This window comes from Polypterus senegalus, chromosome 10, assembly GCF_016835505.1.
Source record: "Polypterus senegalus isolate Bchr_013 chromosome 10, ASM1683550v1, whole genome shotgun sequence".
NCBI lineage: Eukaryota > Metazoa > Chordata > Cladistia > Polypteriformes > Polypteridae > Polypterus > Polypterus senegalus.
This window is the reverse complement of record NC_053163.1, coordinates 1,638,739-1,662,668: the sequence shown is the minus strand read 5'-3', so window position 1 is coordinate 1,662,668 and position 23,930 is coordinate 1,638,739. Positions and strand designations below refer to the sequence as shown.

The following is a 23,930-nucleotide window of genomic DNA, read 5'->3' as shown; positions in this document are numbered from 1 at the left end:
TTGTGTGTATGTCAGATTTTTCCTCCGGGTGTGCCAGTTTTTCCCTCTCATCCCAATCACACATGTATGAATACAATTGATTGTCAAAACTGCCCCCTGCGATTGTGAATGCGGGTTCATGCGTGAGTGATCCCTGCCATGGGCAGGCCTGTGTTGGCAAACAGAGCTGGCAAATGTCTTAATTGCACCAGACAGACTCTGGCCTCCTGTGAGTCCAGCCCTGAACTGGATAAAGCAGGTTTGAAAATAATGGTGTGATCAGTGTGTTGTACATTCTTAAAAATAATGTTTTTTTATTGCCATTTTACTGGGTCGTGTGGTTCTTTGAACTTTGAAAAGGTTCCTAAAATGTGGACAAAGGAAAAAAATTTAATGTATGGTAGGTGACCTATCAGGTGAGTAGATCGGGAAAACCTAAACTTAGCTCATGTTATTAAGATCTGTGATACGGTTTCCAAATTTGTAGCTAGAAATCCAAAAAGGGAGAAGATGAGTCATGTATTTAAAAACAGTTTTTTATTCCCAAGCTTTCAACTCCTACCAGGAGTCATCATCAGTTTAAGATAATTAGACATGCAGGAATCAAAGGCAATATATAGCAAATGAGGAAGGAGGAGGGTAGGTGGGTGTAAGGGGGGGGGTGGTATAATAAAGTGGGGTTTGGAAGGTGTTGGTTATAAAGTCTTATTTAAAATATGGATGTTCTTCTTTTTAAGCCTGGATATGCTGAGTTCATGTCCAAGTATCTGTTGATGGTGTTTTTGTTTGAAAACCACAATTCAGCCAGCTCTCTGGCACTTAAAAAGAAGAACATCCACATATTAAATAAGACTTTATGACTAGCATCCTTATTATTCTGCGATGGGCTTATGCCCTGCCCGGGGTTTGTTTCCTGCCTTGCACCCTGTGTTGGCTGGGAGTGGCTCCAGCAGACCTCCGTGACCCTGTAGTTAGGATATAGCGGGTTGGATAATGGATGGATGGATCCTTATTATTTCACTCCACCCCACTTAAACCCAACTACCCACCTTCCTCATTTATTGCCTTTGATTCCTGTATGTCTAATCACCTTCCTGTGATGACTACTGGTAGGATTAAGAAATTTAGGAATTAAAAAAAGTTTTACTATAACATGACTCACCCCCATCATTTCTAGATCTACATATATATAAACAGCTCAAAAAAATTAAAGGAACACTTTGAAAACACATCAGATCTCAATGGGAAAAAGAAATCCTCCTGGATATCTATACTGATATAGACTGGGTAATGTGTTAGGAATGAAAGGATGCCACATCGTTTGATGGAAATGAAAATGATCAACCTACAGAGCCCTGAATTCAAAGACGCCCCAAAAATCAGAGTAAAAAATTATGTGGCAGGCTAGTCCATTTTGCCAAAATTTAATTGCAGCAACTCAAAATTGTACGCAGCACTTTGTATGGCCCCTGTGTTCTTGTATACATGCCTGACAACATCGGTGCATGCTTCTAATGAGATGACAGATGGTGTTGTGGGGGATCTCCTCACAGATCTGGACCAGGGCATCACTGAGCTCCTGGACAGTCTGAGGTGCAACCTGGTGGCATTGGATGGACCAAAACATAATGTCCCAGAGGTGTTCTATTGGATTTAGGTCAAGAAAGTGTGGTGGCCAGTCAATGGTATCAATTCCTTCATCCTCCAGGAACTGCCTGCATACTCTCACCACATGAGGCCAGGAATTGTCGTGCACCAGGAGCCACTGTACCAGCATAGGGTCTGACAATGGGTCCAAGGATTTCATCCTGATACCTAATGGCAGCCAAGGTGCCTTTGTCAAGCCTGTAGCGGTCTGTGTGACCCTCCATGGATATGCCTCCCCAGACAATCATTAACCCACCACCAAACTGCTCATGCTGAATGATGTTACAGGCAGCATAATGTTCTCCATGGCTTCTCCAGACCCTTTCACTTCTGTCACGTGCTCAGGGTGAACCTGCTCTCATCTGTAAAAAGCACAGGGCACCAGTGGTGCATCTGCTAATTCTGGTATTCTATGGCGAATGCCAATCGAGCTGCATGCTGCTGGGCAGTGAGCTCAGGGCCCATTAGAGGACATGGGGCCCTTGGGTCACCCTCATGAAGTCTTTCTGGTTGTTTGGTCAGAGACATTCACACCAGTGGCCTGCTGGAGGTCATTTTGTAGGGCTCTGGCAGTGCTCATCCTGTTCCTCCTTGCTCAAAGGAGCAGATACTGGATCTGCTGATGGGTTATGGACCTTCTATGGCCCTTTCCAGCTCTCCTAGAGTAACTGCTTGTCTCCTAGAATCTCCTCCATGCCCTTGAGACTGTGCAGGGAGACACAGCAAACCTTCTGGCAATGACACGTATTGATGTGCCATCCTGGAGAAGTTGGACTACCTGTGCAACCTCTGTGGGGTCCAGGTATCGCCTCATGCTACCAGTAGTGACACTGACTGTAGCCAAATGCAAAACTAGTGAAGAAACAGTCAGAAAAGATGAGGAGGGAAAAATGTCAGTGGCCTCCACCTGTTAAACCATTCCTGTTTTGGGGGTCATCTCATTGTTGCCCCTCTAGTGCATCTGTTGTTAATTTCATTAACACCACAGCAGCTGAAACTGATTAACAACCCCCTCTGCTACTTAACTGACCAGATTAATATCCCATAAGTTTCATTGACTTTATGCTATACTCTAATTAAAAAATGTTCCTTTAATTCTTTTGAGCAGTATATATATATATATATGTTAAGGTCCATATGGCTGTCTCATTTGGCATCTAAAAATGGTTCCACTATGTCATCACTGTGGAGAACCACTTTGCCACCTTTATTTTTAAGAGTGATAAAGCCTTATACTTTATTTTTATGCTAATGGATGTGTGTTTTAACACAGTTGAATTCAAAAGAAAATAGAGGAGTAGCGTTATTTTGAATTGGAATGTAGCCGCTTCTAAGACCCCCAGTGTTGTCTTGCGGGGGGGTGAGTACATTTTACCGTTCTTATCAGCTCTGGAATGTAACATCTAATTTACAAGTCTGTATGAACAAGTCTGAGGTGTCCGGGGGCAGGCGGTCACGATAGCTTTGCAAAATTCCTGTCTGTGGTGCAGTGGTCCATATTTGTCGATGTCTTGGAAAAAAATTATTTTTGTCACGATTTCCCAACTCTAGGTCTGTTTTGAGGAATGGCGTTATACTTGCCAAGTTTACTTTTCCATTTTGATCAGCCTGTGTCCGGATAACTAAGGAGCGCTGAATCACTATTAATCAGCGACCACAGGAACTCCAGATATCACAACAAGGAGGAGATGTTTGTTATTTAGCCTACTTCACTTCACTAGAAAGGTCAATTTGGCTCTCGATCTGCTGATACACTAATTTGATTCTCTGCTTTAATCCCCTGTTTATGTATTATCTCGATGCTCCGGAAGTCCCCTTCGGCTACAGCTAACCATCCCAAAGGCGACTGCCTGATCATTGATAAGGTGTATTGGATTCTGGTGGCCTTTCACAGTTCCAAAGCAGGTTGTTAGGTTGACTGACGACTCTAATCTGAAATAATGTGAGTTAATGTGATTTGTGATGGATTGGTGTCCCTGGTTACTGTCGAGGTGCTTTTTGGTTAACCGAAACCCATAAGATGAGACAGGATCTGATAGTCGGTATAGACAGAGGGTACTTTTTGATTATCCCCAGCCGGAATAGTTCCTGTTTGCGAGGCCAATTCTCATTAATAAACTCAAATAAACCTTTTCGTATAATATTATCGGACCATTTTAAAATAAAAAAAGTTTTCTTTAACGAACAAAAGCGATATTTAAATTCCCTTAAGGGATGGTGATCTTAAGCCACTATATTTAACATATCTGTTTCCATTCACCCACACGCAAAACATTGTTATTCCAAGCTTGAGGGTCTCAGAGTGCTGGAGTCTACACGGAGTCCAAGACGGAAATAAGCATGACAAGGTGCCAGTCTATTGCAGGACACTGTCACCGACTAATGTGCTTCGAAACTCAAATATTGGTGGAATATAGAAGAACAAATTTGCAGTGGACACCAAATTTGGAACTGAACCAGTTTACCTCAATAAACGGAAAAACAACCTTCCAGGCATCGCGAAATTAGAGCGCTTTTCAGATCTTGATCTTCCTTTAGGAAGTCAGTCCCATGGGAAAGTATGTCATTTCTGGGATTCCGACCTTTTCTGGTAACTAAACAAAAGGAAAATGCGCTTCTTTGTCCTGCTTGAAAGTCAATAACGTTCACTGAGACAGTTAAGAGTCTGCATCGTAATGTAATGTAACTTTAAGCTGAAATGCTGCGATGTGCTGTGCATCCTGCTAACGTGTTTGTACAATCAATTTAGCACACGTTAGTAGAGAACAGTTGAAGAAAGGCTTCTAGTTAAGGAAATAGAGTGATGATAACATTTTTTTTCAGAAAGATCTGAAGCACCAGGATTTTGGGAAAATCGTTACAGAGGCAAGGAGAAACAAAAACAATCACTGAAATAAAGAAAGTATTGCCACAGAAATCAAAAATCGTATTTTATTATATATTTAATTATAAGCTTATAATTACAGTTTTTAATTGCTTTGGTTGAGCTATTCTAAGAATGCAGACCACTATATTGATTTTTTTTTAATATTCTGAGCTTTTTTCCCGAATAATTTGTTTATGCTTATCAATCAGACTAGTCTTTGCCAATTAAGATTAGTGGCTTACTCTCCTAAAAAAGTTGTTCCTTTAATGGTACTTTACTGGATTGTGTAGTTCATTGTAGAACCTTTCTTTGACAAAGAAAAAAAATAATTCTGGGAAGGGCCTTTTGCACATGAATTTGATTCTTTAATCTTAAAAAGACAACCTAGAGGGATACTAACAGATCAAGAAAATCCGAATTTACCTTGCGTTATATGCAGCGAGACTCTTTTTAAAACCTAGCCCAATGGTATTTAACAAATCTGTTACTTGTCATGGTTATTTATGGAAGTTGTTATGGATCTCAATAAATAAAGATTCTATCTGGAACCTTTATGTACGGTATATAGTTCTTCTGAGAACCAAAAAAATGATTTCTCATATGGCATCGCTCTGAAGAACCACTTCGGCACCACCACTTTTAAGAGTGTGCGCTTTGATTCACAGTCTCTGCCTAAATTTTGCACGTTCTGTGTGTGTGTGCGTGTGTCTTCTGAGCGGTTGCTGACCCTTCTCCTGTTTTTCCCCCAACACCTAATTGGCAGCTGTAAAAGGGTGCCTGGATCTGTGAATGAGCTCTACGATGGAATAGCGTCCTATCCAGTGTTGGTTCCTTGTCTTGCTCGCACACATGATTTAATAAGGAACATTAAAGTTTGTTAATGGACGACTCTATACAAACGTACATTTTGTCTATATCATTATTTCAGCTGCCGCTTCGAATGGAATAATAAAGACTCCCGCCCGTGCCTTTATGCGTTTTTTTTCTCTGGGTAAGCTCACTTTTCAAAGGTGTACTTATTAGGTGAACTGGCCACTCAAAATGAATTCGAATAAGCAAGCGAGTGTGCTCGCCGCGAATCTAAACTGGACAAACGGGTAAGAAAATTTATCGATCTATATATCTGTTTATCCAAGGAGCAGAGTTGCTACGTCACAAATCCAGTCAATAGGATTCTACTGGTGACTTTAAATTGGTTTGTTATAAATGTAGATTTATGAGTAAAAGTGCCTAGTGAATTTGCTCCTCATTCATGGGTTTAGAACACGGCATGTTCTCGATATTCCATTCTTCCATGTAATATCAAATATATTTAAACTAAACATATTATACGACCTGCTAGTAAAATCTCCTAAAGCAATACAAATTCCAGTCAATTTAAGTCGTTCCAGCAACCCCTGTAAATTCTGATAAAGGTCATTTTTCACCAGAATCACGCCTCTTTTCTGATTCTAGCCAATCGCATTCAACTTCTTATTAATATTAACTAGTTGGGCGGGTATCTCACCTGCCAGGTTTTTGTTCTTAGCAGCCGCTTTTGGGACGCATGCTTTAATTGTTGTTCTGGCGGATAGGGAAGAGGAATGTGTTAGTTTTCTGGCTTTTTTGTTTTGGTTTCGTGTCGCATTAGTATTTTCGGCCGTACTTGTGCATTTCACAGAATTTTTATCGATTTTACTTTCGGCTGAAAAATGGATAGCAGTTCGCCGGTTCTCCCAGGTTCGCAGGGTGTCTCGCAGAGGAGACAAGCGGTTAAAAGACATCACCACAAGCATAACCTCCGGCATCGCTACGAGTTCCTAGAAACGCTGGGCAAAGGCACTTATGGAAAGGTGAAGAAAGCAGTAGAGACCTCGGGAAGAGTGGTAAGCACATGTTCTCTTATGTTACGAAGTATAAATGGAGAGGGCAGCCGTGTACAATTCTACCCCAGCAATAGGTGCTCTATTGCCGTCGCATAGCAAGCAGTGCAGGGTTCCTGGGTAGATACGTCAGTTTGCGTCGTCTGTATTTTACGTGCCAATAATGCAAACTAGCATCCAGCTATAACGTATATTTTCTTTGTTTGCAATAAGGAAAAATCGTTTTGTTTGAAGCGGACGTAAGTATATTTTGCTGCTTGGTTAAGCTACAAGATTCTCAGTGTTCGCTCCAGACAACATAGAATTTTACAGTTGGGTGTACATGTTTAATTAATTACCTTTTATCCAGCGCGACAGAAGTCACGTAACCAAACTGATATAGCAACAATAAAACTGCCTCTTCTAATGAAATTAATGTCATTTGTTTACCTCTCTGGGGTGCCACCTGGCTGGTGTTTGTATGGAAACAAATGGAGGTTACACCTGCGTGAACTCGCCATTACATAATGCAATACGTTCTGCCGTCGTTTGCTTAGTATGTCGGAGCCATAACATCTTCAGAAATGTTTTATATTCCAAATGGCAGTCATCCGTTTAAGGAATATTTTGCATATAGAAAAGTTTACCGTCTTTTAAAAGCAGTATGACTTGTTTTGAATATAAATAGCGCGAGAATGGGCAAGATCGTCTTCAAACTGGGACTGGTTATTAATTTCAAATCCCTGCACGTTATGGTGGTCTCAGTTTATAATGAAGGATTAGGACACCGAGTGGAGAACGTGTGTTCAATCGAGTTATTTAAAGTTTATTTAGGCTGTGTTATTTCGGAAAGAAAAAAAAAAATAGTCTAAAGCATGTTTTTGAATGTATCTTAAAGCTGTAGTTTGTGGCTTGCAGATAATTGAGCTGACGGAGAACATTTTGAGCACTTGTCTGTTAGTTAAAGTGATCTGCATATAATCTGTGTTTGCTTTTGTAATGACAGTGGCTCTGGTCACAAGAAGGTTTGTAGGTCTTTTAGCTGATGTGGCATAATGTTGCTTTTGTTTGGGTGCTGGTTTTTGTGTCTTTATAGAAATTGAAAAGGATTACCTTCTAAGTTTATCTCCCAAAATGTGTGCATCTTGCTTAAACAGTTTCTATGAACTGATCTCCGCTTCAATTAAATCGTTACCTGTGTGTAATCTGAAGATTAAACTTGGCTCGTGTTGTTCATGGATAGTGCACTAAATTTTCACAGTTTAGATGAAAACAACATATCCCTGTTTGGAATTTAAGTTAAGTCTCATTCTAAGCAATGCTAACTCAAGACTAAAATGAATTGTTCTAATACAATAAGATTGCGGCATTTTTTCATTTTAGGGAATCTTGTTAAAGTTTATTACTCCAGTGTTTAATATTATAAAGCAATGCTCTTTTTCTGGGAGGAATAAAGTAAAATGGAAGCTGATGCAGGCTGTTATGCTTTAAAATTATGTGAGTATAATTACTTTCCAATTATAATTTGGTCAGGGTATATTCCATGTTTCATGCTTTCTGGCAACAATATTTTTCTGTTAGTGTGGATGTTGGCCCAGTCAGTAGTTCCCTTTATGCAGCACATTTTGGTCCAAGTGCCATCATTAAAATAGTTTGCATAACTGGCGTAGTTGTACATATACTAGAGAGAACAAGACAAAACTGGAAATCTTAGAGTGTTGACAGAAATAAAGACAGCCTTGGGTAAATCATTTTCATTTGATTGTTTTTTTTTCCGTGCTTTATTTGAGTAGCAATTGTGACACAATCCCTAGCTTTTTTTATTTTTTTGAAACTTCCCCAGACTGCTACAGTTTATCTAGTTTTAGGCTCAAAGTCCGGTGGCCTTCTCTCTTTTATCTGGCCTCTGTGTTTTGGAGATAAGAGGAGCTCATTGCACCTGCTGTTTGGAGGTAGTCTAAATGAAAGTACATGAACGCAGATGCACCTTTGGATCTTCTCTGAGGATCTACTGGTGTACAGGTTGCTAACTTTAACTTGGTTAGTTGGCATACTTAACTGTTTAGTGACAGCTTCAATGTCATATCTTTTGGAGGGAAAGATCAAGGGTATGCCACTACATGCCGATTGGGGATCTAAGCATTCTTTGGCTGGTGTGCCACCAACAAAAACAAAAACTGGTCTTTCTACTTGCCTTATTTTCAGTTTACGTTTAGTGAGAGTTGTGGGGAAATCCTGAACTGATTTTTTTTTTTCTTTTTCTTGAATGTTGTAGGTGTGCAGCATGTGAGTCATAGGACACAGAAGTCAGTAAACAAGTCTATTTTTAAAGGCCAGTTGACTTCGTATTACCTGCATGTGTGAATGCAGAGAGAAATTGTTTTTTTGATTGTCAGAAAATTGTACCTTTTAGTAGCTAGTGCTGTTACAGTTCTCTTCACAGTCCAGTTTTACATTGAGTTTTAAATGTATACTGCAGTAGCAGACATAGGCAGAAAATTCAAGATGTCATGTTAAATTGGGTGGTTTTGAAATTGGTCTGTTATGGACTTGTGTGCTTTCTGTGATTGTTGGGTATCTTGTCCAGGCAAAGTGCTGCATGGATAGATTGACTTTGTCTCAATAATTGAAAAAGTGGATTCAGAAAATATAGTGACAGGCATTTGGAGCAAGATAAAAACTAAAGGGAACGTTTAGCAGATTAAGTGATTTCAAGTTTCAGAATGCAGTAGGGAAAGGGCAGGGTGTTGAGGTGGATTTAAACATTAAGCTTAAAAGAGCTTCAGACCTTGGAAAGAGAGAGTGTTTATGATATCCATGGTTATCACAAGTTCACGTCGTATTTAATGATGTAAATATATTTTTCATTGGGTAGGCACTGCTGCCACCCAAGTTCTGTGATTTGTGTATAGTGAGTTTCAGTGTTTTCTGTGAGTGTCCTCCTGCATCCCAAATGGTGTCATAACACCTGATGTTCACCATACAGAATAAGAAAATTAAATATAACAATAAAGTGTTTTTCCTATAATTCTGTTTTCAATTAGCACTTAACCAAAACCCACGGCTTGATAAAAATGTCCTTATTTCAAAATAACACACACAAACCACCCCCTTGCCTGCGGTAGTATTCAGTTTTTCTTTGATAAGCATTTTGAAAACATTTGAATAGCTGAAACTGAAAGTCAGCTTTCCTGGGTAATGAGTAATAAAGTCCAAGTTCCTTCAGCCTAATAGTTTACCTTCAGATTCCATTGTTATCTTTTACCCTCCTCATACTAATCATTTCAGCCACCCAGCTGTTGTTTCTAAATAATTTTTTCATACTTCCGCCAAAGATTCCCACCATGTAAGATGTTGATCCACTTGGGTTAGTTCTCTGGAAAAATCCTCCTGGTGTTTCTTAAGAAGTTATGCAATGGGAGTTTTTATTTTATGCTAAACACCAACGCGGGGGACTTCAGTATAACATAATGCACTTCTTTATGTACTGTTTGTTTGTAGTTGATGCATTGCCAGGCTGGAAGACTTGCTCAAGGCAATGCTTTAAGTTGTGATCTAAGCTTGAGATATAATGGTCTGCAGCCCAAAATCTCGATAACATCATAAGGCACATGTTTATACTCTGTAATTTGAGGGGGTGGGGTGTTTATGGGACTGGTTTTGTAAACTGTTTACAGGTCAGTGCATTGGAACATTTGAACCAGGGCTGGCAATGGTATGCAAGGAAGAGTGTCAAAGCAGTTGGGCTTGAAACTACAAAATGAGATTTTATTTTTTTTTATTTTAAAAATAACAGTGTGTACTAAAAGAAACACAGTGAAGGTAAACTAGCTAGATTGTTTCTTTGAGGCTGCTTTTTTTGCTGCTCAGGGGCCACAGGTTCAATTCTTATTCTGGTATCCCCTTGCTTAAAGACTATATGTGCCTCATATGAGTTTTCTTGGAGTGCTAGAAGTCCATAGATACGTATGGTTGATTGGTAATCCAGTATGGGTGTTGTGATGCGAGCATGCCACAAAGTTTGATTTAATGTGCTGTCCAGGGTTGGTCTTGTCTGTCTTAGGCCTGGAATATACTATGGCTCCCCACTACTCTAAACTGATACTACGTAAGCGAGTGTTCCCTTGGTTGGGCCGACAACAAGAGGCCAGTATCCTGTGGCAAAAGACAACATGAAATAGCCCTGTTCCTCTTGGTGGATAAGTTTTGAGAATTGTGTGCTTGGTAAAGGTTTGTAACTGTTCACAAATCTGTTTTCAATCTGATAGTGTTTAACTCTGCTGGGTCTTTGAAAATGAAGGGTTACTCAGAGTGCCAAATGGTACAGAACAAGTCATTGAAGGAGTAATGGCCTGTTGTGTAACAGCTATTCCCCCCTCATAAGGGCAGCAGCTCTAGGCCTAACAGTGGGATTCGCCAGCTGATTAAAATAGTGGGTGGACAAGCTTTGATAGAAACCGGTGGTGGGGTGGTGGTTTGGGAGTGGGTGACATGGGGGTGATGAGGGTATTGTCATATCCTATTAGTATGAATTGGATGATGGCTCCCTGGGATCCATCTGCTGGTTGTGCACTTTCCTTTTGTTTGCTAAATTAGGATTAGTGTTCCCTTATGTAGTTTACCCATAAGTAACCCATCAGTCCGTCACCCGACTTCACCATGGTGACTAAGATAGATCTATCTATCGATAGATAGGGGGGAAAATTATTACCCATCTACAGTATATCTATTTTGGCCATGTAAGTCCTTTATTAAAAATGTTGTTCCTCCAATTCATCTTCTAGTGTGTAGAGAAAAGCCAAACAAAATGACACCTTTTATTGGCTAACTAAAAAGATTACAATATGCAAGCTTTTTGGAGCCTCTGGAGGCCTGAGTTGCCTCGAAAGCTTGCATATTGTAATCTTTTTAGTTAGTCAATAAAAGGTGTCATTTTGTTTGGCTTTTCTCTACATTCATAATGGCTAACACGGAACAACACCCTAGTACTATCTTCTAGTGCGGAATGACTTTGTGAGAGTTTATGTAATACTGTACAATTGAGTGATTACCTAGCCTGTGCTAAGGAACTAATGGAGCTGACATTTTTAGTGTTTTTTTAGACCAGGCAGTTATCTTGAACATGTGTCCAGTATTTAATATCTGTGACTCTCTATAATAAAAGATAAATGAAATAAATGGAAGTTAATATGGAATGGGTCTTTGATAAGTTAAGAGTGTGTTCAAGTATGTGGTAGTTTGTTTGGTGTGGGTGTAAAAAGAGATTGAGGATTGTCACAGAACAGAAATTCTAGCATGAAACAGTGAATGGGTGAACATAACTTTTAAATTTATACTATTCAAAAATGCCTTAATGTCTGCCAGTGGTCTTTGCATGAATACATTGTTTGAGATGATTCTTTCCCAGTTATATTTAGTAACTGGATGCTGCAAGAAATGATTCCCCTCCCAGCTTCCCTAAAACATGCAGCTTAATTCTTCATTTGTTAAGGCACTCTTTGTTGAATGTTTCACGTGCCACATGTCTGAGTTCTCTTGTGATCTGGAGACTAGGAACATTTGTATGTTTCCTAAGCTCCTGCAGGTAATGAGCTGAAAGTTTTTGTTTGAAGAAGAATAGATAGAAATAAAAACCCCACTTTCTGTGTATTAGCAGTTTAAAAATAGCTTGCTCTATTGTACTTGGCAGTTTAAAAACTTGCAGGGAATTGGGTGTGGAAGAAGAGCTAGTCCTGCAACAGAATTGCCAAAAGCCATTCCCGGAAAAGGTGCTGCTGCTGTTTTGATTCATTTGCCAAACTCTTACTTAACAGGGGGATTTTTATTTATTTATTTATTTATTTATTTCATATTGTCTGTGGTCGGGTCTTCAGGAGAGTCGCCCCTTGTGAGAAGCACAAGGTTTTTGTATTTATATTCCCCTCAAATTTTACTGTAACGCCATGCGTGACAGTAGAAGGGCGTGGATTTGAAGAAGGTGTGCTGTCTTCAGACTGTTTCTTCATTTTTAATTTGTTTTTCTTCCCCTGAGGGAGGCAAGGCAAAGAAACTGAAAAGGGAATGGTATTTAAAAAGAAACTTGACAATGCTTTGAAGCTTTTGAAGATTTTCCCGTCATCAAAATGCATTTTTTTTTTGCCTTGACCTTCCCGCTCATCAAAGATTATGTTCATTAACACTTCTAGGCTTACTAACACAGGTTTGTGTATGTTATGTATCCCTGCCACTACTTGATTGACAGACTATATGATGACTGGATGCAAATCCTGCTTCATTGCAAATTTGTGGTGCCTGTTGAGTTGTTGTGTAGGTGACATGCCAAGGTGGTGGATGTGTCACCAGATCCTCAATCCTGTTGTACTTTTGTTCAGTTTTAAGTAGCACAGTGTACGACCATTGACTGTCTTATTTCTCTTACCTGATGGGTTAGAGAGACTCTTAGTGGGCTGTAGGGTGAATCTGTTTGTTCAGCTTCAACACTGGTAGTTTAAACAGCATGGGCTTTGCGTATCAAGTGCCTGGAGTAGGTCAAGTGTATATGGGTAAGGAGTTACTGTGTTTCCTCTTTGTCTTTGTATTACTGTTGGTCACCTGTGATTGCAAGGACACTGTAAGTGTGCATTGAATGTTTTGGACCTTCTCAGGGTTGAGATGCAAATTTTGTGTATGAAAAAAGTGAGTCCGTCTAATGATTAAGAGATTTTAGGATGACCTTGCACAGGTTGAAAGAATGTCCCCTAAACAGTATTTCAACGTCGTACATAGCAATAAACTCTACAGAACAGGCAATAAAAACGTTGTATGCAGTCACAGCCGTTGAACACTTTACTTAGTTGGTCAGAAGAGAGTCCTTTCAGTTAAGTACAGGTACATTTTAGTCTGTATTTTGGTCACTAACAAAAATCTTGGGCAACAAAACTTAATGTATGTGCTGTTATGGTTGTACAGCATGTAAAATTATTACTTATTTTTCTGATGCCGTTATGCGAGGTGACTTGCAACAATTGAGATACATTTGGTTACATTTCTCTTGTTTTTTTCAATTGCAGCATAGGCCAAGTGACTTACTCAGAGTCGCACACTATCAGTAGTAGGATTTGAACCTGCATACTTGGGGCTTGAAATCCAAAGCCTTATCCACCTACCCACACTGTCTAAATAAACAGTGGGAAAACCTGAAGACTGCCACTACAGTGTGGGGGCCCACATCATGAAAGCATTGGTTCCTAACCAGAAAACTGTTCTTAGTCTCTGTGAAATTCCCAGGTTTTCTTCTTCATTTTGTATTCTTCTCTGAAGTGGTATCAAATGCCCACTTTGTGAATTAAATGTTCCTATAAAGCACCAGTATCTCTGCATGGTGATCATTGGTAGAATGGGCAAGTCCTGCACCCCTTATCCTCAGTAACTTTTTTTTTTTTTTTTTTGTAAATTTGAGCCTCTTTCTTTTATCAGTTTAAATGTCAATGAGTGAGTGACGGTTCTCTTCAATACCTCAGTTATATAGGTGCACATCTGTTAATGGTACTGACCCATTTGTAGCATTTTAGGAACGGTTGTAGGGTGCAGCTTCCAGCTAACATTTATTTATTATGGTTTGAAAGCAGTTTTTTCATAACCTAAAAATATTTCTCTATTTTAGCCCGCATCAACCTGTGTTTTCATCCTATCATAGTACTACAAAAGTCCAGTCTAGTTGTATGCCTCCAGCTGTTTTTTAGAATAAACACTGCAAAAGGTTGCTTAGATAAAATGTATGGGAATGTAAAATAAAAGGGAGTGCAGGATTGAACATGTTGGTTTTGGATATATGTGTTATAGTGGGCATGAATTAATGTTTACAGATTTGTTTTCGTCCTGTGCCATATTTTACAAAATGGTTCAAGAACTCTTTATCAATCCAGGGCCCTAGTAGTAATTGTAGTAAGTGCCTGAATGTGAAGAGGTGTGTAACTTTGTTCCTGACTCTTTTTTTTGTTTGTTTTTCTTTATCTAAAGGTTGCCATAAAGTCGATACGGAAAAGCAAGATAAAAGATGAGCAGGACTTGATTCACATCCGCAGAGAAATCGAGATCATGTCCTCTCTCAACCATCCACATATCATCGCTATCTATGAAGGTAAGTGTACTTTAGGAAAAGGGGGTAAACATAACAGTATTCTGAAATTCGGGTTAAAATAATGCCTTGTATCCATGCTTGGCTCCTTTCTGCACTTGTGCTATACTGTTAAGGCCAGAATTTGATCAATTACATTTTTAAAACTGTTTGCTGAAGTATTTAATTCTGCTTCTTGTGGCCTCTGTCTTTCTGCAAAGCAAAGAATTTGGATCAGTACTGAGCCATCTGTAAAACATAAATTTAGTCCCCTGTGTTTTAGCACAGGGCATGCCAGCCCCTCCCAGAGTTCAACTTGGATCTGCTTATTCTGACATTCCCTCCAGGTGCTGAGCTAACATGTGATGTGTAGCAGGGGCCGCCTGGGTGAACAGGATGCGGCTGCTTCTCTGACGTGCCCCTGTCAGACTGGTGGCACATCAAACCTCTTTCTGCTGTCTCGCCCAGCGGGGCTTCCGCTCAGTGGTCAAGGAAAATGCAGCTTGTATGACATTCTGTTATTTGGCTGGATGTATCCTATTACATGCATGGCAGGCAGCTTTGAAGCATCTCTCTGGCTCAGTCAGGCATGACAGTTGGCGCTGTAAAAAGGAAATCTTAAGAGGTGTGTGTGTGAATCTGTATCTGGGGACTCAACATTCCCATATAACTTCTAATTTATCGGTGTAGTGTACCGACACAAATGCAGATCAGCTTGCATAATACAGGGCACAATGGGTAGTTCTCCCTCCTCAACCAAAAAAAAAAAATTAGACACTTGGAACAGACACTTGGAACTTGGCAGGCATATCCAGGAATCTGGCAGCAGATTTGGCTCCATCTTAATCAGCCAGTGTGGCTGAAACTGTTCTTGGCTCTTGCTCTTTGCCATTTCTCAAATGCCTTCTTTGCCCCACACTGGACAAATAATAGATGCTGCTGAGACCACCATAGCACAAGAGACTGTGGCCTCATCCATTAATCTTGTAGTCTGTTAGTAGCTCTTCATGCATTTATTTTTCCATTTGCAGTGTTTGAAAACAAAGACAAGATTGTCATTGTAATGGAGTACGCCAGTGAGGGGGACCTGTATGACTACATCAGTGAGAAACAGAAACTAACCGAGCAGGAAGCCCGCCATTTCTTCAGACAGATTGTTTCAGCCGTCCACTACTGTCACAAGGTGAGAGGCACAGTTCATAGCACAATGCCAGATGATGGTTTCAATAGACAGTATTTCCTTTTGTTAGCCTGTTGCCCAGGATGCGACTGATCTAAATTATCCCATGCTGCAACATGCCATTGGCTGAATAAGGAGACCAAAGGTATTCGATGGAAAGGCCAACAGTGACCAAAGGCCTTCTTAATTGTCTTTGGGCAGACAGGGCAGGGTGACCATTTTGTGTGATTTAGTTATATAATCTCTGTGGCATGTGGCATCCCGCAGAGTTTTCTGTGGCATGCAGGAAGACTTCATAGGCAAGGTATTTATGAGACTTGATCAGAATGCCTATTGCAGTGCTATTTTGGCCTACATTCCATCAGTGTCTCCTCTGATAAATTAAGCACACGGCTAGTCTGCTCTAAAAGAGTAAAGGTCAATACTGATTATATTCTCTCCCCCAATTTTCCACAGAATGGAATTGTCCATCGAGATCTTAAGCTGGAGAACATTTTGCTGGATGGGAGCGGGAATATTAAGGTGAGCTTAGTGGTTTTCCTAAACCCTTCCAAGTGGGATCAGAATTTTCTAAATGTCTGTAGCAGTAAAGTTGTGCAGTAGAGAGCTAAAATGGGCTATGAAATGGTGTTGGATAGATTTTATAAATTGTTAATTCTGCTAATATTAACTGGGGTAGGCCTGGAAAGGATTAATAATCATACTGTAGAGCATCTTCTGTGTGCAAGAAATGACTGAAAACCCTCAGCAGTCAACCAATTGTGCGAGATGCTAAGCAAATGTGTTTTCTTTTTTTCTTTCTTTCTCTCCATTTACTCCGGCTTGACTGCCTAGTAGCCCATGTGCACCAAGCATAGTGCCTGATAAAATGCCCTACAATTTCATAAATGACTTTTCTTTTTGTTGCAGATTGCAGATTTTGGGCTGTCCAACCTCTTTCATCGGGATCATTACCTGCAGACATTTTGCGGCAGTCCCCTCTATGCCTCCCCTGAGATTGTCAATGGACGGCCTTACAGAGGCCCAGAGGTGGACAGCTGGTCCTTGGGTGTCTTATTGTACACAATGGTACATGGTGCCATGCCTTTTGATGGTCGTGACTTTAAGAACTTGGTCAAGCAGATCACTAATGGAGAGTACAGAGAACCATCCAAACATTCAGGTGAGAATGTCTCCTTGCTGATAAGTTTCTTGGAACAGGCTTTTTTTATATTTGGCAAACACTCATGATCCAAATTCATCCATCCATTATCCAACCCGCTTATTTCCAACACAGTCATAATGGGCAAATTCCTGAAAGGTGTGAAATGAAAAATCATTATTTCCCTTTTTCGGGGGTTTCATGCAGACATTTATTTTTAGTCCTGTCTGTAAATGTTTTCATTGTAGTTGAAATTGCATTAAAGTTCCAGTGACCTGTCCAGTCAGATGGCACTGTTTTCTAACAGTTTGCCTTGCAAAGACACAGCTTTGAACTTGGGCCTGGCACTTGTCTGTGTGGAGTTGGTACACACCCATGCCCATGTGGGTTTCCTCTGGCTGCTTTGGTTTCTTTCCTTGTTAGATGTGTCCTTGTGTTTGTGAGCATACTCTGTGGAAACCTAATGTGCCTATCTTAGCTGGCTCTTGCCTTATGCTCAATTTTGTAAAGGTCTCCTCTCCTTGATTCTGTAATAGAAAATGGATAGATTGATTTGTCCAACCAGGAATAAACATTTTTTTCTAAGTAATTTACTTTTTAATTTTTCTTGAATTCGAAAAGTAAAAAAAAAAAAAAAAGATAGGTAAATATCTAAACTTTAGTGTGTTTCTTTTTCTTCCCATTCAGATGCATCTGGTCTTATCCGGTGGATGCTAATGGTGAACCCTGAACGACGTGCCACTGTTGAAGAGATTGCTGCTCACTGGTGGGTGAACTGGGGCTACCAGCAGCCCTTATTGGGAGATAGTGAAAATGCCAGCATGAAACAGTTGGCATCCTCCATGGCAGAGTCCGCAGCTGGAGGGTTCGCAGTCATTGCGGACTGGCTACGGCGCAATTCCCGCCCTCTTTCGAGAATGGTTCTAAGGTGCGCTGCTTGCTGAGGCCGCAAAGTGCCACTGTGGTACGCCAGCGCTCCCTGCGCAAGTCCCGCAAGGAAAATGATGTTTCTCAGTCCTTGCAGGATACAAGCTCCTCAAAACCACCAAAAGGAATCTTAAAAAAGAGGGGAAGCTTCAAGCAGAAACTTGCAACTGAAGCCACTGACTCTGCCAGAGAACTGCCAAGAGAAGATGACACTTTAGTGGAGAGTAGGATTGCTGCCCAGACCCCACCTCTGGTCTCCTCAGTCGTCCCAGGGGCTCCTAAAAAGGGAATTCTGAAGAAGGTGGTGAAGAGGGAATCTGGTTACTACTCCTCTCCTGAGAGGAGTGAATCCAGCTGCAACCTCGTTTCAGAGGTTCCTGCCAAGTCTGAAGCCTCAACGTATGGCCGCAAGGGTATTCTCAAGAGAAATGGCAAGTTTTCTTCCAATTCTCCATCATCCTCATCATCCAGTGGCTATGGATCCCTTGACGAGTTAGCTATGTGTTCCATTGACATACCCATACAGGGCTATCCTTCTGGTGCCATCAGTGAGGACAGCATCTTGTCTTCAGAATCCTTTGACCAGCTTGACCTTCCTGACAGGGATATAGGCCATCAGAGACTCTGTGGCACCCCACAAATGAGAGCTTGTGTCTCGGAGAATAATCTGTTGGGGCTAGAGGAAGGTGAAACCAGGCGCCCTCACTTATGGGACATGCGTTGCTATGAAGAGCGGATCTGTGACAGCAATTTCTCCCTCACTGACTGTGAAAATGTCACAGAGGTTTACAAGAGGGCTATGAAGATTGGCGGCAGGCTAAGCTGAAATGTGTAGAAATTTGGAATAAACAATATGTCCGAGTCTTTAATTTGTCTGCCAAAGAAGAAGAGATGCAGATTAACCAAAGTGTCCTAATCCCATGGAAAAGAGACTGGAGAATTGCAGTGTAAAAGAAATAACTGAGAGTGTTTTCAGTTGTGTAAATGAAAAAACGGACAGTGTCCTCTGTTTGCTGGCTTTTAGAGTTTTACTCTCAAGTGGGATATGTTGTCAGGATAAACATGGAGCATGGGGTTTGATTAAAACACTCTAGATGTAATAGTACTGAATTTGTGCCTAAGTTGAACTGCTGCATTTAGATATTTCAGGGAAAAGGAATGGATCGAGAGAACTGACGGGAACATACGGAGGGTTGATGGACATAGTGTAGGCAAAGAATGGCTGAAATGAGGACCAGCAGGAGAGACTGTATATTATGGGATGAAAGTCGAGGCGGACTAATGGTTTGAATGTAGGGAAGAGGCTGAAGTTCTAGTAAAGGGGTGAAATGAGATGTCACTAGAATGGATTATGGTGACACCTTCATAAGGTGGCCAAGCTTTCCACATGCAGGCTCTTTGTTGCAACTGATAGATTGCAGTCCTGCATGTTGGATTTTTAAACTGGCTTAAAGAATCTCAAAGTGCTACTGAATGTACCTTAATTGGGAACCACATACTTGATTTTGTTTTTTTTTATTATTATTATTATTTTTTAAGTCTCTGAAACATTTCCATGCATTTTGTAATGTCCTATTTATTATGAAATTGATCATTGCCTTCCATGCAGGCGTTTGCCTCTCCGGCCTCAGTGTGGCTCAGGGAAAGCTGCATAGACTCAAGAAGATGGCTGGTGGGGCTTTCACTGTTTTGGAGGATCAGGGTTGGGTTTGTATTGCACACCAGAAATCTGGGAAATCCAAAGTGGGTTTGTTTTAAAACGCATTTTATTTCTGAAAGACTGCAACTGTGTTTTTGACTTGAAGAAAAAAAAAAATAGAGTGAATGTTAATTAATTTATTTTGTGTGTTTTTTTTTTTTTTTTTTTTTTTGCTATGCGATCCAAAGTGGGTCCTGAAATAAACAATATTCTACATTTCCTGCATCTGTGACTCTGATTCTTTGAAATGCATAAACAACACCACTTGCATAACTGTTCAATGGAAACATGAAGTAGGATATTTTTAAATGGAGCACATGATTCATTCAGAAAAAAATGTCATGACCTCGTGATATGCACTTCCAGTCAGCCATGCATTCGTCAGCCCATTCTTATGTTATAAATCGTAATCTGTCTCTGAATGTGCCAATTCCACTTTCGCTCCTCTCACCGTCTGTCATTGCTGTCCGTTTTGAGGACACATCATAGCCTCGGAATAATCCAATCCCAAAATAGTGACTGATGTCAGGCACTGTTGTGGATTCCTAGCATCATATGTCACACACCCTGCTGTTAAAGGGAAGACTTTGGCAAATGCTGGTGTCCCCTTTTCATTGATAAGAAATGGTTAGTACTAGAAGTTTCCACTCAAGATCATCCTGTCTCTTATGAATAAGTTGTAGGATAGGGAGTTTTATTACCTTTTAATCGGTGACTTCCAAATTGTTCACGGACTCTTATTGTCATCCTCTTCTGATTGTGATATCAGGCGTTTTCAAAATCGGTGCGATTGACAATCCAAGCGCTTTGGCTGCAGACTTTGTTTCAACCAGTTTGTCAATTTGGCTGTTTGTTTGAGCTCTTCTGCCTCACTTTGTCATCAGGTTATCCTCCTGCTATTGGTTTTACTTCACAAAAGATACTTGGGCCCTGACTACATTACTACATTTTCATTTTAAAATGCAGAAGTTAGTTTCCATGTCTGACTTTTGTCCACACTGCCGCAGCACCTTCAGTCCCCAGAAATGGATACTTTTGAAAATGCTATCCAGAGTGGTGTACTTCTGAAGCCCCAGAGATGTGTTGTGGACACAGATTCTAATTGCACTCGGATTTATTTGTACTTATTACATCGGCCTTCCCTGATTGGATCCCGCTTATTACATTGTCTCGTTTCTTGATTGGTCACCTTTCATGAAAGAAAAACCTATTCCAAGATAGTGGACATACGGTAGTTATCTTTCATAGTTTTTATCGTGTTGCTCATCTGTGTGCATCTAAATTACATTCTGGAAAGTTTGAATGCTGCATACATGTGCAAATTATCTGCCAAGTGCTGCAGTTTTGAGAGAAATCCTATGGCTGGCAGCACTACCATCCCTTCAAAGATCACCAGTTTTGGGTAGGACGTCACATGTCTGGTGTGAGTGGACAACTGTGCCGTAGGTTTTCTGTCATTTTAGTGTGGACAGAGATACTTTCATAAAAGATGTGAAAATGCTAGCGTAGGTAGCAATAGATTTTTATTTTAAAAAAAAAAAAACCATTTAAATGAAAATGTATTAGTGTTGAGTGGACGTAGCCACAGATTAAATGCACGGTAAATGTGGAAGTGTGAACCAGGCTTTAGGGAGAAATATATATTTGCATTGGGTGTGACGAGGATGGACAGGATTAGCAATGAAGACATTAGAAGGTCAGATCAGGTTGGACGGTTGGGAGACAAAGTCGGGAGGAAAGTTTACATTGGTTTGGACGTGTGCAGAGGAGAGATGCTGGGTATATTGAGAAAATGGTGCTAAGGATAGAGCTGCCTGGGAAGAGGAAAAGAGGAAGGCCTTAGAAAAGGTTTATGGATATGGTGAGAGCGGACATGCAGGTGATGGGCGTAACAGAACAAGATGCAGAGGACAGAAAGCTATGGAAGAAGAAGATCTACTGTGGCAGCCCCTAACGGGAGCAGCCGAAAGAAGATACCTTCATTAAAACCATTCAAGCGTCTTTTGTGTTTTGCCGCTGTGATATGGTTGTCATTTTTGCTCATCACTATTCACTACTGACTTGAACTCCTGTTTGAGGGTGCTGTGTGGCACTTTGTACCCATTCTCTTTGAATTGAAATTTCATGACATTCAGTGCTACCAGTCCCCATGCCCCCACAGTCCTTGTATTTTCCTTAGTGTCATAGCCCCCTTTCTGTTGTTAAAATCAGCAGACAAGAATCCCAGTGTCATCCTGTTTGAGGCTACTATGTGTCAGCACAATCATACTTCAGATGATGCCTTGTATTAAAGAGGTGACTTTATCAGACCCAGATGTTTCAGAGCTCTGCATCTGCCCAGATTCCTTGTGGTGTCCTAACTAATATGGCCTTATTTATGTTTGAGAAGAGAATCCTCGTTGCCAATCCCAGCACCACCCGCTGACTGTTTGAGTCATTCTGAACAAATCTCTTTCAAATACAGTTTGTGTGACTCCACTCCAGCATCTCCATGGACTCGCACTTAATCCTGGGGTTCCACTGAAGTGTGTGTTTGCTTTCACCTCACCCAAGTTGCTAAGATGCTTGCTGGATAAAAGAAACTATATTAGCGTAAACACCATTAGTAGAAGCTTTGGCATCAGGTGATGCTTAAGCATGGAAATGTCAAAAGGAGGATTAACGCTCAGGGGGAAATGGAATGCCTCCTCCTTGAAAAGAGCTGAAAAATAAAAAAAAGCCCAACTAAGCTATGCGTCTGCCCAGAAGCAAAGAAAAACAAGGGCGCAGTAAAGAGCGGATCAGACATTCCAGAGGGGGGTTGCCTGGCCTCCTGTGGTGTGGCCTTTGTTCAGAACATAAAGCGCCAACCTTCACAGGGACAAAGGATGCGTCGCTGTGTGGGGCGCTGACTGGTGGAGTCGAGTGCATCACGTAGGGGCTGGACCTGCTGTTTCAGCCCCGATTGAATAAAATCAGCTGTTTCATCCCCTCCAACCTGGGAGCACAGCAAAGAAGTGCACACGTTAGCGATATTCTGGCCACATCATCCACAATGAGATTTATACAGTGCTCATCAACAATTGGCGAAGGTCATTCACTGCGAATTTGAAGTTACAGGAAATCTGCTTCAGCTGAATGCTTGGACCCCAAATACCAGTAGTGGCAGAGGGCTGATGAACCCTTTTAGAGTTATTTAAATTTCTGACTAAATATAACATCAAATATAATCAGATCTTCATCTAATCTACAGTATATAATAAGTAAAGAGAATACCTTAAAACAACTAACACAAAAAATGCTGTCTTAAGCATCAGTAGTTATTCACTTCTGTGCAGAGTGGCATAATACGTTGGTAAAATTATTTACGAATTTGAAAAATTCACAGGTTTTACACTGAAATATCGAATATCAAGAGAAATCTGTCTCACTTAGCCATTTCTGACCATTCCAAAGTAAAGTAATTTAGTAGACAACATAACTCAGATGAATAACCACTTCACTGATGCTTTGTGTTACTAACCTTAAAGGGAGTCTATGTTAAGGTCCTGTTGTTTAACAGTAAATTAATGTTAGATGTAGTTTTGCAGTACAAAACTAAAGTGTAAACTAAGTGCTTTAAGGAGGCCCACCAAATAAGCTAATGACAAGGACAGGCTCAGTTATGGGACACACTTTGGACAACCTGGAGGTAGCACCAAAGTAGTTCTTCTTCTTTTGGCTGCTCCCGTTAGGGGTTGCCACAGCGGATTATCTTCTTCCATATCTTTCTGTCCCCTACATCTTGCTTTCTCACCACATCCATAAACCTTCTCTTAGGCCTTCCTCTTTTCCTCTAACCTGGCAGCTCTATCCTTAACATCCTTCTCCCAATATACCCAACATCTCTCCTCTGCACATGTCCAAACCAACGCAATCTCGCCTCTCTGACTTTGTCTCCCAACCGTCCGACTTGAGCTGTCCCTCTAATGTACTAATTTCTAATCCTGTCCATCCTCGTCACACTCAGTGCAAATCTTAGCCTCTTTAACTCTGCCACCTCCAGCTTTGTCTCCTGCTTTCTGGTCAGTGCCACCGTCTCCAACTCATATAACATAGCTGCTCTCACTACCGTCCTGTAGACCTTCATTTTCACTTTTTCTGATACTCGTCTGTCACAAATTAATCCTGTCACTCTTCTCCACCCATTCTACCCTGCCTGCACTCTCTTTTTCACCTCTCTTCCACAATCTCCATTGCTCTGTCCTGTTGATCCCAAGTATTTAATCTCATCCACCTTCGCCAGCTCTACTCCTTGCATCCTCACCATTCCACTGACCTCCCTCTCATTCACACATGTATTCTGTTTTGTTCCTACTGACCTTCATTTCTCTCCTCTCTAGATCATATCTCAACATCTCCAGGGTCTCCTCAACCTGCTCCCTACTATTGCTGCAGATCACAATGTCATCAGCAAACATCATAGTCCACGGGGACTGCTGTCTAATCTCATCTGTCAAACTGTCTATCACCATTGCAAATAAGACAGGGCTCTGAGCTGATCCCTGATGTAATTCCACCTCCAACTTGAATGCAT

General features: G+C 40.8%; 1 protein-coding gene across 1 annotated transcript; it reads left to right on the top strand.

Moving 5' to 3' along the window:
• Window positions 1–6,018: 6,018 nt before the first annotated feature.
• nuak2 (NUAK family, SNF1-like kinase, 2) lies at window positions 6,019–19,492 on the top strand. The gene is given in 7 exon segments (XM_039764795.1): window positions 6,019–6,357; window positions 14,332–14,452; window positions 15,460–15,611; window positions 16,065–16,130; window positions 16,518–16,770; window positions 17,437–17,658; window positions 17,661–19,492. Coding segments are annotated over 7 exon segments (1,830 nt in total). The 5' UTR covers window positions 6,019–6,183; the 3' UTR covers window positions 18,503–19,492.
• The last annotated feature ends 4,438 nt before the right edge of the window (window positions 19,493–23,930 follow it).